The sequence below is a fragment of the Corvus cornix genome, chromosome 15, assembly GCF_000738735.6.
Source record: "Corvus cornix cornix isolate S_Up_H32 chromosome 15, ASM73873v5, whole genome shotgun sequence".
NCBI lineage: Eukaryota > Metazoa > Chordata > Aves > Passeriformes > Corvidae > Corvus > Corvus cornix.
In genome coordinates this window covers 354715-371009 of record NC_046345.1, presented here as the reverse complement: position 1 = coordinate 371009, position 16295 = coordinate 354715, and the positions used below count along the sequence as shown (strand labels likewise).

General features: G+C 41.0%; 1 protein-coding gene and 1 long non-coding RNA gene across 4 annotated transcripts in view; one reads left to right on the top strand and one right to left on the bottom strand.

The window, feature by feature from the left end:
• ADGRD1 (adhesion G protein-coupled receptor D1) overlaps nt 1–14216 on the top strand; it is a 138663-nt gene extending 124447 nt beyond the window's left edge. For all 3 annotated transcript variants that reach the window (XM_019285267.3, XM_010398433.4, XM_019285266.3), the window contains 4 exons: nt 5261–5387; nt 6566–6607; nt 8779–8871; nt 9518–14216. In XM_019285267.3, coding sequence (XP_019140812.2) covers nt 5261–5387; nt 6566–6607; nt 8779–8871; nt 9518–9613 — 358 coding nt within the window. In that variant the 3' untranslated portion in view covers nt 9614–14216. The remainder of the gene's footprint in view (nt 1–5260; nt 5388–6565; nt 6608–8778; nt 8872–9517) is intronic.
• Nucleotides 1–16295, bottom strand: part of LOC120410835 — a 208878-nt gene that overhangs the window by 45388 nt on the left and 147195 nt on the right. The gene's annotated exons all lie outside the window — the stretch shown is intronic.

The following is a 16295-nucleotide window of genomic DNA, read 5'->3' as shown; positions in this document are numbered from 1 at the left end:
CGTTCAAAGGGGCCTGAGGGATTTGACTCCGAGCCTGTGCTTTGGCTGCTCTGCTGAGCAGCTCCAACACCCCCAGTGCAATACTAGAACAAATCTCCATTTTTTTCTTGAGGAGTGCAAGGGAGCTCATTCCTCTGGATCCCAAATGGAATCAGTGGCTGTTCAAGAGCCCTGAAGACTGGTCTGTGTTTTTTTTGCCGTTTGCTGCCTAGTTCCATGAAATACATGAGCTGTCACCACTACTCTTCCATTTGTCTGCTTGACGTTGGTGGCAACTCACCGCCTACAGCTCTCAGTGTTGGTTTTGCTCCTTGCAGTAACGAACAAGCTCTGGGTAACAAAGTGAGCAGCACACAGAGCTCCTGGGTGCCTTGTCAGAGCTGCTGTTCCTCAGGGGTCAGCAGGGATGGCAGCCTGAGCAGGGCCAGGTGGAGGACACCGGGGCGTGTATTGAACTCGTACGAAAAATGTTTTAGTTCACAGTCAGAATTGCGGATGTGGTTCCCAGCATCTCTCCAAGTTCCAGCTTAGGGGTGAGTAAACATTACTTGTGACAAACGGGAGACTGAAGTTAAATTTTTTTTTTTCAGCCAAGAGTCTGAAATGTTAGTCACAGGTTTGGGCATTTATTTATTTTTATATAAAACACAAAGGATATCTCTGGAAGTGACTGGAGGGGAGCTCAGGAAACAAGAGAGAAACTTCACTTAAAAGACCTATCTGTCAAGTTGTCTTTTTCTGTGAATTGTAGTGAAGAATTTTTGCTTTTTTTTAGACAGTATTTCCCCCAATGATTATATAATCTTGGCTTATGGGTCTGAATTTAGTTCTTACTTCAGCAGGCATCATGACAGAAAAGTGGATGTCAGAAGTCTTAAAAGGATTAGTGCTCCATATAGAACCAATAAAATTGATTTGTGAATTAGGGGGCCCCTTCACAGAAGTAATAAAATTTTCTTTCTGCAAGCAGTGAAATTTCTTTCTTGTAAGGTGTCAGTGTGGTCGTTCTGCGTTGGTGTTAGATATTGACAGCGTGCTCAGGGCAAGAGCAGAAAAGGGCAGAGATTAACAGAGGGAAAGGGAGCAATCACAGCTGAATGGAGCTGTTCCACACCAATTGCAAATACAATAAAACTGGAAGGCCCAACTGTGCTCTTGGAAAAATGTCCCTGGTAACTTCAGTAACTGTGCAATGATTTCAGATGTTGTTGGTAATGAAAATACATCTCAGAGGTGCTGGAGCCTGTACCTCTTGCATATGGGGGCTTCAATACAGCCATGATAATTATCCATCTCAGAAAACTTCCCTTCCCCTGCTGATTGATTTCAGCTGGATTAAAATGCTGCTAACAGCCTGTCTCCCAGCAAGATTCACAGAAGATATCAAAATCCTACACTGAAGTGAGTGCCAAAACAAAAGTAACTGAAAAAAGCCAGTTGAAGAAATTTTGATTGGAAAAGATCTCTGGTGAGCAGGTTTTACTCCTCAGGAATTAGAATTCAACTCTAAGAACAGGAAAAGGGAAGAAAAAAATTTTTTTTCAGCTGCAGATTGAAAGGGTGAGTGGATGTTAAATGGACAGCTTAGCAATTAATGAAGAAAGTTAATGCTGTTTTTGCCAGAGGCGTATCTGAAAAATTTATTGAGGATTTTCAGAGGACCTCGACTCCGGCTCTCTGACAGAGGGATTCAGCCTGTGTGCTCGGGTGAGTGGGACAACACATGAACTTACAGGAGCTGTCACATGTGCAGAGTGACCCTGCAGGTCTGAGGGCAGAGGACATGAGTGGTGCAGCACTGATCCATGGCTTTGTGCCATGAGCAACCTCACGAACCTGAGTAAGCCTTGCCAAAGTCGTTCCTGCTGAGCAGAGCTCCAGCAGTCTCTGTGACCCAGCTAATAGGATTTTTGGTGTTGGGGCAGAGTGTGAACAGCCCTAAACTGTAGGCTGAATTGACAGATAGGCTATGTACAGCTAATAATATCCCAAAGGCTTTTCCATATACTCTAGATACAAAAATTTAATCAGACTCAAAGTATTTTTGTGTTTTACAGAAGTTGTCTAAGTAATGACAGGTATACACTTTAAAAGAAAAAAAAAGGCAAAATGAAAAAATAGAAAGGAGAAAAGAAATCTTTTGTGCTGGATTTGCTTTGTTCCAAATGAATTAGTTCCAGGACTGATCCTTCAGTGCGTTTAGATGCAGAGAGACAAAAAGCTCACCAAACTTGGTGCTATGGGACTTCAGAAAAGTGACAATACCTGGGCTTTTGAAAGTGTAGTGAGGAACAGGCTGTTAATTGCAAAGGCCTGAGAAGGGGCACTCAGGGAGAAATTTAGATGGCCATTCAGTTTTCTGACACATTTGGGCACAAGAAAAAAGGCTTCTAGTAAGGTTCATGGGGTCCTGGTGGGGCTGAACCACAGTATCTGCAAAGCAAGCCCAGCCCCTGCCCCAAATTATTGCTTCATGTCACCAATTTTACAGACAATATAAAGCTCCATTGATGCTAGTGACTAATTTTTTTTTACATTGCACAGCTTAAGTCATGCATGGGGAAGTATTCCTTCTCCAAAAGCAACATCTATTTGACTGTGCTCTATATCTTAGTGAACTAGAACCAATCTACTAAAATATTCATGTAGCAAAGAAAAACAGGAATCAAAAAAAATAAAGTATGTGCAGTGTGTCAGAATTAATGTACCTAGTGGAACATTAACTTTTGTATTTCTAAGATTTTTTTAACCTTGATACCTTAATGGCACTCTGATGCAGCATTTTACAGTTAGTACTTTTCTTTTTTACAGTTCAAAGATTAAAAAGGAATAAGGGTAGGAAGGGGAGGGGTAAGTGGAAGAAAATAAGAGAGCACCAGGAACCATAGAGCTGGGCCCTTTTATTGGTAGGTAAAGCTCATAAACACCCTTGAATTAATAATTTCCTACAGAGGATGAAATTCCAAGCATGTAAGCATAGAAAGCTATGCAATAACTAGGTAAAAATTCAAAAAAGTCTTAATGAGATTCAAGTGAATCATAGGCAGAGCTGACCCTCAGTCTTAAATGAATTTCACCTTCACATGGCTGCTTTTCTAAATGAGTGTGCATGACACATTCACACTTTTGCATGGAAAATTCCACATCTGGATTGTATTTTCATTTTAGCTGTGGAATTCTGCCACACGTGCGCTGAACTCTGCGCTTAATGAAGAGCAATCTTTATTAAAACATGATTTTTAAAATTATATGAGTAATTTGCTATGTTAAAGGCTTCTGAAAATCCAGACTGTAAGAATGGTTTTGAAAATATTGAAATTGACTGCCTGACTCTATTCTGCCCCCAACTGCAACTTACAGATGAAGCCTTTTGTGCTCTCACTCAAAGGGAAAAAATGAAAACATTTTTGGCAACAAAACAGCTGGGGAAAATTATATTCCAAACTGAAAATTACATAAAAATGGAGAGTGTGGGAACAAAAGAGAAAAAGTGTTGGTGTGTAATGAAGGCAGTTTTACACGTGTAGCTGTGTCGGGCACAACAGCCCCTGCTGGTTTAGGCTGGAGAACACATCTAAAGCATCACAGAACCTGAATGTTCCTAATCCATCTCCCAGGTGTTCCTGCCCCAGCTGCCCTGAGTCCTGCACAGCTGCATTTTCCTGCAGGCACCAAGGGCTCAGTGGGGCTTTCCAGGTCCTTCTGCACGAAGTCGATGGCAAGAGCTGTTCTGCTAGCAGCTCCCCAGTGCAGCATATTTTATCTTAGAGTTTGGGGAGGAACTTTAATCTTAACAGCATCCTTTGATCCCAAAGCATCCTTGATTCACAAAAATAAACTTGTATATGTTGCTTTAAAATTGTATCTTTTAAAATGCATTTTAAAATTTAAATAGGATCTCAAGCTTTAAGATATTCCTTCATTTTCTGACTGGAAAACTCCTTGCAGAATTAAATTGAATTGTGCAGAAATGTCCATGGCCAAGCATAGAGAGATATGAATCAATACAGAAAAAAACCCAAACCAAAACAGAAAAAACTTTCCAGATGCTTCCCTGTCCCGGGTTTCCCTATAAACTTTATTACACACTTTTAGTTGAGGATATAATGAAGTCTGTGCTCAGGACACTGAAATGAACAAGACATCTTGTCTCTAAGTTTAATTAAAAGATTTCTTCATTGAATTGTGTTGTACAAAATTCTCATTTGTTTTGTGTTTGCTGTAATTACAAGCAGTCTCCTGTCAGGCAGCTCTGTGCATTTTCTCTCAAAGTGTACTTTAATCTGTATGAGGGGGCACAAGGCACAAGTAGGACATTAATCTCCCTGAAACAGCTTTTTCTCTTGCATAGGTTTCCATCTAAATAGAAATCTGACCATTTCTAAAAAAATGTAGCTTTAGCAAGCAGGGACTGACTTTTAGTTTCTCACTACTCCTGTTTCCTTCGCTGCCTCTCGGCTTCTCTATCTGTAATTGTACCACAGACTGAACTCACTGATATTTTAAACACTTCATTTGAAGCGTGTGCTTGAATCCTGCGGGCTACAACAGGAGCGCACTAAGTGTTTGCAGTGCTGTGATAAATTGGGATTAGATCTGCCTTCTTGGCGGATGTTTCAAATGAGGACTGGTCCCTTCTTTCTGCTTTCTGTCTTGTACCGCCAAAGTTGTTCTCAGCTGCCCAGGGGGAGGAGTTTGTCCTTTGATAGCTGTCACTGAAAGTGTGCCCAGGTGTGCAAAGGTTCATCTACTCCTCCTGGAGGTAAAATTGCTCTGAGCTCTCTAGTTAGCAGTGCCTCGATGGCAAGAATGTTTTGCCCCGTGGGACTGATGAGTTTTCTGAGTGGTTACGGAGTGGACACACCATGAATGCTGGTGGGTTGCCCAGTGCTGTGAGCTGCATGTACAGTGCTCACTGTTTTTTGACTCTTACACTTGGCTTCTCACTAGCAAAGTGATACTTTTCTGTAAATTGAAGATATGACTGCAGTATTTAAATGACCATCTCTCAAATCTCTTTCCCTGCTCCCTCAGTTACTGACTCACCATCTGTATTTATCCTGTGTGATACCAGTGTTCTGTTATCCCTATTTTCACAGATGCAAAACAATTAAAATCTTGCCTATTAAAAGAATTTCATGATAAAGAAGAATTCTGTCCGCTGTCTTGCTGCCAGAACATAATCAATAAACTCCTTGGTGGAGGCTGACATTTCTTTAATGGTCTCACCACAATTTCCTGTTTTCATTTTCTCTTACAGACTGACAGCTAAAGCCGTCGCTGTTCTCTTACCAATCTTGGGAAGCTCGTGGATCTTTGGCATTTTGGCTGTCAATGCCCACGCACTGGTATTTCAGTATATATTTGCTGTTTTCAGTTCACTACAAGTAAGTACCTGGTGGGAAAATTTATGGCTACAGAAGTGCCTCTGAGATCCAATTAAATGGATCATTAGTGCTGTTTTCACACATTTATGCTTATTGCATTTTATTTTGTGTTCCTTCCTCTGCCTTTTAAGTCTGACCATACAGTGCTGGAAATTGCTTGTCTTTGTTTGAACAGAACTTGTATCCCACTCCTTAGTGTTTCCAGCAGCAATAATTAAATAAATGAGACAGCACTGAGCTTGAGAAATGAAATTCATTCTTCCAGCACCGTGTACCACAGGCAGGATCCTTCAGCAGAGATACCAGGCCAATTTTTCAGTGCCAATTTGAGGCTTCATTACCGAGACTAAATGAAAGCAAACAGAAGTTTACGGGGAAGATCAAAAGTGGAGCTATTCCCTGTGCTGTACAGGACTCCTGCAAGCAGGAAACTCAGCCCTCATCTTCTTGGTGCACCAGTCCAGAAAAACAGCTCTGTCCAAGGAGGAATGTAAACATCTGCATAGCTTTAAGCAAACATTTCAGTAGAGGCATAAACCTATAGGCATGTTACCGTTCTTTCCCAAACAGTGGTTACAAAGAGGAAGAAAAAATAATCTGCTGCTAAATTTCTTGTCTTGGGAACAAACAGTACTATGGACACAAAAAGAGTGAAGCAGGGTTCTTGGTGCTGAATACTACCCCCCAGAAAAATAAAATTCTTTTGTGAGGGAAAGGGGATGAGACCTTTTCACTTTGCATTGGACTAAAAGCCCAAAGAGCAAAATTCTGCCAGGAAAATTTTCCTATTGCTAATACCTTGCTTTTCTAATCTGAAAAATATTGATCTGGTGGTTCCCAAAAGGCATTTCCCTCTGCCTTGCTCTTTGCAACCACAAACAAAAAGTTCTCTTGTTGTCATGAAGCAAGAATTTCTGCATATTTTCAGCCAGGTTTCTCCTTTAGTACAGCAAAGTTTAGGAGGTGTTTTTTTACAGGAAAAATTCTAGAGAAGCCTCACAGTAACCTAATGCTGCAGGTTTCCCCAGTTTCACTTGGGACACTCTGGTTTAGTGCACTCTGATATTTGTAGGGCTCCAGCTGCCTGATGCCTGCTCTGTACAATACTGAGAGAAACACATTATTGTATTTGATTCTTCACAGCCAGACCTCACCTTCTCCCTTTTTTCTGTTTTCAGGGATTTTTCATGTTCCTGTTTCACTGTCTTCTGAACTCAGAGGTATGTAACCAAATGGTGTTAACAAATTTGGTGTTACCACATCCAAGAACACAAGTGTGAAGCAAGAACAGCCTTTCTCCGTTATCATTGCCTGCTATGTCACTGATTTCCTTTTTCTTTTAATTGATACATGATTGTTCTGGCTTTGTGAACTTGCAGAATTTTGACCCATGTTCAGTATTTGTTTTAATTGACGTAAGAAAGGTTTGAAACAAAGAACAAAGACAAGAGGAGCAGTTCAAGAGTCAGGAGAGAAGCTGTCCTGGGAGCTGCAAGGGCTGAGCAGGGCATGGACTGCACTGTGAGGAGAAGATGCTTAAAAAGTGGGAGCAGGACACTCCAGCAGTCCCTGCTGGGGGGGGCAGGGGATGTGTTACAGCTGCAGTTCCAGGGAGGAAAATAAATAGTATTCTCAGTGAAACATACTTTTGGATGGTGCTCATGCAGTCCTTAATGGGAAACCAAACTGAGTAGAAGATATCCCAGGTATTTTTCTTGGCGGGAAGTTCAGGTGTTCATAGGGGACTGAGAGATTTTTTTGCATTAAGGCTGCATTAGAGCAACTGGGATAAAGCCAAGGCAAGGCTGATGTAAATTTGGCTTGCAGCATCCTCTCCTCCCATGGCAGATAGCAGAAAATGCTCCGCAACGAGTATGACTGAAAAAAAATGGTTTTTTATGAGAACCATTTCCAGCATGCTGCCAGGGGGAATGCTCAGTGGAGAGCCTCATAGCTCTGGTTCTCCATAGTTCATTTTTCTGGATGTTAATAAGTAGCTCTGCCCCATAACCTGCTGCTGCTTCCCGTGCAACAGCATGCTCCAGCTCTTCCGTAGAGAAATGATGATTTATTAATATGTGTCAACCTATTCAGTCTCAGAGCATTCACTGATGTGATCTCTGCCAAAATCAGTTTGGAGAGTCAGGTCTGACTGTGAAACTCTTGATCTTTACTGAAATCAACTAAAATTAAGCAGGCAGGTTAAAGGTAGGGAGGAAAAATATTTCTTTATTCTATTCTCTCCCAGACTTAGAAATCTTCAAGTTTCAAATGTTTTATATCAAATACAAATATTTGAATTGCTGTCATTTTTCAGGAACCTCATGAGAAATTAAATTCAGAAACTGTTCAGAATTTATATCCTCAAAAACCAGTTTCTACATAGCTGATGTGAGCTGTCATTTTTAGAGAGCAGGTCCTACCGGCTCCATCATAGGCTGTGCATATCTAAAATACTCCTTTAGCTAAACAGTGGGAATTCTTCTTGAGAATTTATTTTTGAGAAGTAAAACTCAGATATTGTAAAGAAACACCTGTAGACTGGGCATAGAAGTGGCTGGGTAAAAAAGGCTTTATTCCCAGTGCACCCAGACAGAAATGCGTGTGTATTATAAAGAAGCACAAGACAGCAGGCCAAGATGGTCTGAAAATATGTCCTTGATCTCCACACCTAACACTGGTCAGTCAGTTCCAGCCAATAATCCCTGACAAATCTCACCTACTTGTCTCACCATCTTTCCTTTATGCAGCTGATTTTCACCTTGGTGAAGAGTATCGCTCCATCTCCAGGGAGTTTCATGCAGCATTTCTAAATGACTCAGTTTACAGCAGGCTGGCAGCTGCTCTATGTCCTTGTGGCATCCCGATATACCAGGGTTGTGTGAACCCCAGGGAGAGCCTGCCTGAATGGGGGACCTTGTGCTCCAGCCTGGGGCTCTGTACTTAATTAGAAAACGTGTAAGTGAGCTGCTGAAATCAGGATAGTGGCACCTTATGAAATCATTCAAACCCGTACTGCAAATGCTGGGGGTGTAGGTTTATGTGCACCACAGTTTTGGGGTTTTGCTTTTATTATTATTTTTTAATGAGATGAATGGTAACACAGTCACACCTTGGAAATCAAGGAGGATGAGATTACCCAGATAATGTGAAAATATTGCCAATGAAATGAGATGCAAGTGAGACCACACAAGACTTTGTGTTTAAAATATGGGTAGTTGAAATTAAAGTTAAATTTTAAAATAAGTCCATAAAGACAAAGAAAGTGTTGTTTGTTGTTTAACAGCACAGTGACATTAACGTGGAGGAAGGAAAAAGGGGAAATGATTGTAGGCTGCACCTGTGAAAATAAACATAACTTTTTCAACTGGTTTCACTGTTTTTGCCAAAGGTTAGAGCTGCCTTTAAGCACAAAACCAAGGTCTGGTCCCTCACCAGTAGTTCAACACGCAACATCAATGTGAAGCCCTTCAATTCAGACATTGTAAGTATTGCTCCTTTTTCTTTCCCCCCTATCGTATTTGAAAGTGTTCCACGTTAAGTTCTGTGGGAAAGAGCAGAGCAGGCACATGGGTATTTTTAGTACTAACCTAATGCAAGGTGTGGACAGGTGGAATCAGCAGGCATGAAGTTGCATCTGCAATATCTGTTTTGAAAGCAAAGGACAAGATTCTGCTTTCAGGTAGACTATCAAATAAAAGCAAACACGGGTTTATGAACTCTGGATATGGTTCAATAAGGCTATTCTCACCAATTTTAATGGACTTCTGCATTCCAGCAGCATTTTGGCAATGAATTGCTCTGATGCTGGGGGTTCTTTTATAGGGCATTCTTATTCTTAAGCACACACCTGAATATCCTTTTCTAGCTCTCCTTAAATTGTCTTGAGACAAAAGACATTTGTTTTTATAAAGAACCAGACATCTGAAGTGATAGGTATTATTAAGTGATCGTTGCCAATCACCTTCGATCCCGGCAATAACTGTTTAAAAATCCCTTATGGCATATGCTCTCAAGATCCTGTGACAACACTGTAATGTAAATAGATGCTTTCAAGCTTTTATTTCATCCAGGCAAGAGTGGCTTGGCAAAATAAATAAATCAATTTTCTATACTATTTTATTTTCCAGATGACTGGGAACAGGCCAGGCACGACTCCCACAAAGCTGAACACCTGGGATAAAAGCACCAATTCAGCGAACCGCATTGATTTATCAGCAGTCTGACAGTAATAACACTCCTCAGAGAAAACCAAGCCATACATTCAGGACCTCTGACACCGTGTCCACCAGCTTTTTCTCACTGCTAATAACAGTAGAAAACTGGGCTTTTTAAATCACTGCCTAATGAATTGGGAATTGCCATATCGTTTTGTTGAGTAAATAGCCCTTGTTGCTTGCCTTCAAAACTGTAACATGTTCTAGCACTTGGCTATTAGCAATATCTGTAAAAATAACCAGCACAAATATACACTGGATGGTTTTGTCAGCAATGATGAAAACACTAGGTACGCAAGGAGGGCTTATTGCTCTCTGAATCATTCCAGCTCCCAGAACTGAGGGAAAGCAACATACCTCTGAAAAGATGGATTTTTATGCTCTAAAATGAAATGCTTCCCATTGTGATGTTGTAATGAGACTATTCCGGACCTGCTGTGCTCTCTCTGTTTACATTTATTACCTTATAGAATCCAATTATGAAAGTGAAGCTGATTCAAAATACATAGTGCGGTGTTTAGTCTAAATGCTACAAGGAAGCCAGGACTTGAGGGAGAGGCAGGTTCTGGCTACTGCCCTCCCAAAGTGGGTGTGGATTAGCAAAGCTAACAAACACGTGTGTCTCTGCGCACACAAACAGTACCTGTAATGTGGAATGTGGCCCAGCAGTGTTTTAGATCTTCCTGTTGCCATGTTATCTATCAGAGGCCAAGGTTGTCCTACAGCAGCCCACAGCACCTCTACTGCTGATTTCTGTCTGCTGACACATTGCCATATGAATTATTCCACTGCTTTGCCTGCAGCTTCGGGATGCAATCAACAACTCTCCGTCAAGTGCATTTCGCAAACTCACTGTGGCTTTTGGAAATCAAAACCTGGCTCTCTGACTTATCTTCCTCATTTTACTGGTCATTTAGAGACACTGAATTCCTACCACAAAGATGTAACATGTTGATATACTGTGAAGACAGCCACCCTACAAATAAGTCTATGTATCGTTTCCTGCAGACAGCTTTAAACAGGTCTCTGCAGTCTCTTTTGTGGTTTTAAACTCTGTCCAGCATTTAGTAGCTTCTGCTTTAGTACTGCTATGAAGTATCTTTAAGGAGGAGAAAAACACTGTAATTTTTCTTCTGACCAGTGTTTTGTAGGTTCTCTGAGTGGTGTTTGGAGCACGAGCCAGGGCTACCTGTGCCAAACATGCACCTTCCCAACTGGAGTAAAGCAGGGTTTAAGTCTCAACAGTGGTCAGAGCCCTCAGGGGCCCTTGCTCTAGGACTTACTCAGCATCCAGGGTCTCCAGAGTGACTTCCAAAGATGAGGAAGTGGCTTTACAGCCACAACTCTTTATCCCCAGCTCTCCCTTGTTTGCAGCAGCCCCCCCTGTAACAGACTGGGTATAATGGTCTGCAGAGATCACCAGGGTAATTCACTTTCCTGATCCACTGGGCTATCAAAATACTACAACAGGCAGAAAATATGCAAGTCTTCAACCTCATGTTTTGCTAAGATGTTTTGTGTTGTGTTTTTTTAACCTTGATTAAATATTGTGTCGTCAGCAGCTCAGACCATTCCTGGTCCCGGTGAATGTGCTACTGGTTTCCAAGAGAAAAGGTATTTACACCATAATGTGCAGAGTGGAAATTTTCTATTGGATAGTAAATTTATCAAAAAGTAAGATGAAAGTAAATTGATCTTTAGGGAACAGGGAACACCCATCAATTATGACTGAATTTAGTGAAGTGTTAAATCCAAAAGACATAGAATTGAAAGTTTAGAAAAACTCAATGCATTTAATTTCTGTTTGATCCAAAACAAGTTTTGTCTGGGTTTCCTTCCTGCTCTAAAAAAAATGGTAAGTTTCAGTTCGGCCCAATCTTTCCTGCCTTTTCCCCTCCCTAGCCAAGACTTGTTGGTGTGATCCCCAAGCTGGAAGTCCAGAGCCCACCCAAGTTTGTCAGGCTCACAGCTCAAAACATTCTACAGAAATTATTTCAGTTGCACCAGATCAATGCTGGATTTCTGCAGCTAGAACAGAGCAGAACTGCATATCACACATATCCGTGCATGAAATACAGAGGCTTTAATCCCGTGTTTCCTACTGCCAAATAACTCCAATCATTGACAACTAACTCCAAACAGAGGATCTGTAAAAGCTAAACATGTAAATGGCTGTGTCTTTATTTTGGCTTTTGTGTATGGTTTTCTCCTAGCTTTTTCTGCATTGCTCTGTCTTACAGCTGTGCCTATATATGGGCTTCTCTTGGCCTGAAAATGAGGTTTTTTCCCCCCAAAAGACAGTAGACAAAGCCCTTGGAATGTACAGAGGAGATGGAATAGAAGAGTACTGTGATAGCAGTGTTCAGAGTTTGTATTGTGTGCAGACAATGTATTTAAGCATATTTTTTTATACTGGAGCATATGAGTTTTTTTGGTTTTGGTTTGGTTTTTTGGTTTGTTTTTGGTTTTTTTACACTGTGACCACAAACAGAGATTGAAACCCTCCTTGACCATTTCTCTTCTAATCATTGTATTATAGTGCAAGTTCTGTGAATGAACAAGACAACATACAAAAGGTTGGGGTTTTTTTTAAACTTAATTCCTAAGAGTATTCCCCTCTACACAATTTTCGTTCCCTGCATTTCCTCCTGTGCTGTATTGGCCACTTTTGTGACTGCCCAAGGTCCATTTGAAAAAAAAAAAACCAAACAAGTGACATACCAATGACAGTACACAATGGCAGTAGTACAAAGGGCTAAATCAGTTTTTCATCCAGGTATGCTCTAAAACTGTTCACCAAAAATAGGACGAGCATGGAAATGTGTTTGGTTTTACACTTTTGAATGGGAGATAGGAGTGTTATGTGTTGAGGGAGCCTTGATTATCCCCCAAGATCCTCTGTGGATAACCTGCATCCCATGCTTTAACTGGTGGATGAGGCTTGTGGTGAAGCAGTTTGCCTTCTTCATGGCACAGGAGGTTTGGAGCACTGAATTTACAATGCTGCATTGGGGATGGGCTTTTCTTCTGTTTTTGATGAAAAATCCCCACAAAGTACAGATGTGTTCTGTTGCCATCGGTATCCATTCTTTTTGTTTGATTCAAAGTGTTTTTCTTGGTACTGAATGCAGCAAATGTACTGAATAAGAAATGCTCAAATGAATCTTTAAACAATCTTTTCCTGTCCTCAGTCTTTTGAAGCTTGAAGATCTTGCAGTTTATTTATGGGCTAGTATATAGCAGCTATTACAATATTTTTTTTTCTGGACAGCATCATTTTGTCAACAGTATGAAATGTTAATTGAATGAAATGTGAGTTATAAAAATAGGTAATGTAGCAAGAATGTCTTTGCCAGTAAGTAGTAAAATAATTTAGTTTTGTTGGTTTTTTTCCCCCTCAAATAAATAAGAAATCTTAATTTCCTAAAAGGACTTTGTTAAAATTATTCTTTTGCCATGGATTATAAACAACAGCATAACAATTGAGGTTCCCTATCAGTGCTACTGTTGCAATTACACAAGCAGAGCTTTACTCCTATGAAGGACCTGCTGTCCGTGTCAGGGGTGCTGAGGTAATGCGCAGGAAATATTTCTGTGTTGAAGGTTATACCCAGAGAATAAAAGTACTGAGTCTTGCCAGCAGAAAGAGAACTTCTGGAATTCAGTACAGCCAATGCAGAACCAGGCTCAGAAACCGGTTTTGGCTCTGGGATGGTTTTGGTCCACAGCAGGTCAAAAGTGGTGGGTTTTTAACTAATTCTTCTATGAAAGCTTCATTACTGTTACACTTTTATCTGAAAATGATAAAGTAAGTCCAGAAACGTCACAGCTCAGTCTCAGCTCCATCATAGGGATGCAATCCTGTAGCGCTCGTTTTCAAGGTTAGAGCTAATTCTGTGGTGATTTAACAGACTGCCAGCTGTGTTGCATAGGTGCGTAGATGTGGAAAAATAACTAGAGCAATTATATGCTGAAAATTAAAGATTGGAATTTAGATGAGAAAGGTTTTTCATCCCATTTCAATAAACCTTCTTCCCTTTGTATCCTTTAAAATCATGCCGCAAGGCATACATAAAAGAAAGCTTTCTTGCTACTTTGTGAAACACAGAGGTTATTGACATTTATCATTCGTGACAGAATAATAAATTAGGTCATTTTGGCACTGGCTTACATCATGTTTGCCTTTAAAAATATTTTCGTTATATCTGTGTTATGCTTGGCTGACTCCATGTAGTATGTCATGGATAGTTATTGCTATAATTGCCCTTGTTCACACAATTTTCCTTCTCAATAATCCCATATGTTCTTGGAATTCAGAGGCCGTATTTCATCTTGTCAAGGATGATTACAACACTGAATGTACCACTGACATCAGCATCTTCACCAGGTGCTGACACATGGCAGAAACATTGAGTCATAAGGGACTTCTGAGCACCGTTCAATGGATCTCTACCAAACACCTTCTTTGCCTGATGGTTCGTTTGCTCAGGGTTGTTCCCAAGAGAGCTGTTTTAGGCTGTCTCATTTACCTATGCCAAAGGCGACTGAAATTTTCTCTCACCCCTGTTATTTTCTGTTGTTATTGAATAAAATCAGGCTTGATTGGCCATTGTATATGTTCCTTTAAGCATTCTCCAAGCTAAGTATTTGCTGATATTTACTTTCAAACAGAGAATAAAGCATAAAACAGTTCAAGACGAAAAACCAAAAAATAACCAAACTGCAGCACGATTAGCAACTCTGCCGTTGCAAAAACCTAGTTTTAGTTCATGCTCATAATATTCTGGAGGAAAATGCAGAATAAAACAAAGTCAGATTTTTACCCTCTAAAAGTATCTCAACATAAGCAAATATCAAATGCTTGTTGGAAAGCTTGGGCCTTATCTAGTAGGTTTTAGATGACTTAAAATTCATATTATATTGATTGTAGAATATTTCCTTCAGGCATTTTTGTTCCAGATTCTGCACAGGTCAACTAAATGTGACTCTTCCTTGATGTGATGTCTTCTCACTTAGCCAGTCTTGTACCCCTAATTTGTCGTATTTTGCCATCTCCAAAAGGAAATTAAAAAATGAGGGGGGAATATATGAGCATGTGTTCATAGAGGAAAAAAGGCAAAGCTCAGTCCTCCCACCAACCTGTGGGCCGTTCACCCTCTGTATTGGTGACTCTGTGGGAGACTTTAGGTTCTGAAGCTTAGCAACTATGAATATTTGCTTTCTGCAGCAGCAACAAAGAGCATAATTAATTAAAAAATTATCTGTGGTGAGCAGAATATTGTGCATTTAGATTGTATACTATGCATTAAAATCTCTAATGTGTAGTCAATAGAACATACTGCATGTTTACCTGTCAAACCAACATAAAGCATGCAAAAAGTACCCCAGAATTAGTCTTTAAAAACCAGGCTATCCATTATTTGGTATTCTGCTGCTTATAGCCTCTTCAGGAGTGAGCTTCTCCCAGCTGGAACCAGAGATAGCCTCACGGGAGGTGGAATTTGCATCACCTAAACCGTGCAGGGGAGAGCACAGCAGCTGTTTCTCCAGCCCAGCTGCAGAGCCTTTGTCTCCTGCCTGCACTGTGCAGTTGCTGCTTCTTTCCATCTCAAGGTACTTCCTCTCCCTCACACCCACTAAGGAAAATGAATAACCACAGAAAAAGTCAGGTCTGTACATTTGTCGTGGACAAAAAGCCACCCCAGTGCAGCAGTGTGGGGTTTTCTTCTTTTTTTTTCCAGTAGGGGAGCAGGAATCACCCGGAGTGTCACAAGTCTGCATTTCTACATTCAGTTCTACGATGTAGATGGAAAAAAAACACGTGAAAGATTCTGGTTGTCAGAAGGCACTTCTGTCAGATTCAGTTATTATTTTACCCTTGCTGAATAGTCTGCCTCAGACACCCAGTGCAGGATACATTTGTGCTGCAAAAGAGAATAACTCATGCTGTGCTCTGCTGTCTTAAGGGCAGAGATTATCTGGATCAGAGGAGCTACTTTGGAGCGTTTCAGTGGACAGAAAGGGTAATAGTTGGGCCACAAAATCAAAAAAGTCACTTCTATGAATAACTTCTCTTTGAATCTACAGCAGTTCAAATCGAACAAACGTCTGAAATCACACTTACTGTCTAGGCTATCATCAGCCCAGACCCCTGAAAGGACTGGGTACCACAAGCCCAGGCACTGAGGAGCCTGAAGCCCAGCACTTGCTGCCTTGTGCAATTACAGTTTTGTTCTGGAGCTCGGGCTGGCTGGCAGAGCTCAGAGAGGTCTCACAAAGTGCCCACACGTGCTGGAGAGACTTGCTTAAGGCAGCTGTAAGAAAGCTTGAGGCAGGGACAGCACCTTCAGTCCTGCTTCAAGGACTGCGTGCAGCAGCTGTGCATTCAGGCTGCAGCGAGGCTCCCCACGTGGAGCAGGCTGGAATCCACCTGCAGAGCTCCCTGAAACACCTTCCTGTCCTTCGCCTGCAGCTCTCACATCAACCGTAACTCATAATGGCCAACAACAAAACACTTCGCAGAGCAACTTTTAATAACGTCTTCTCGTTAAGAAAATGTTTGGTCCTGTGAACGTCTAACTGCAAGAAAGACACAGTCCCTTCTGGCTGTGCATCAGTACAGTAATTTAACAAGGAAAGATAGATAATCTTCTTCCTCCATACCAGAGCTTTTCATTTAACAGAGCTATTT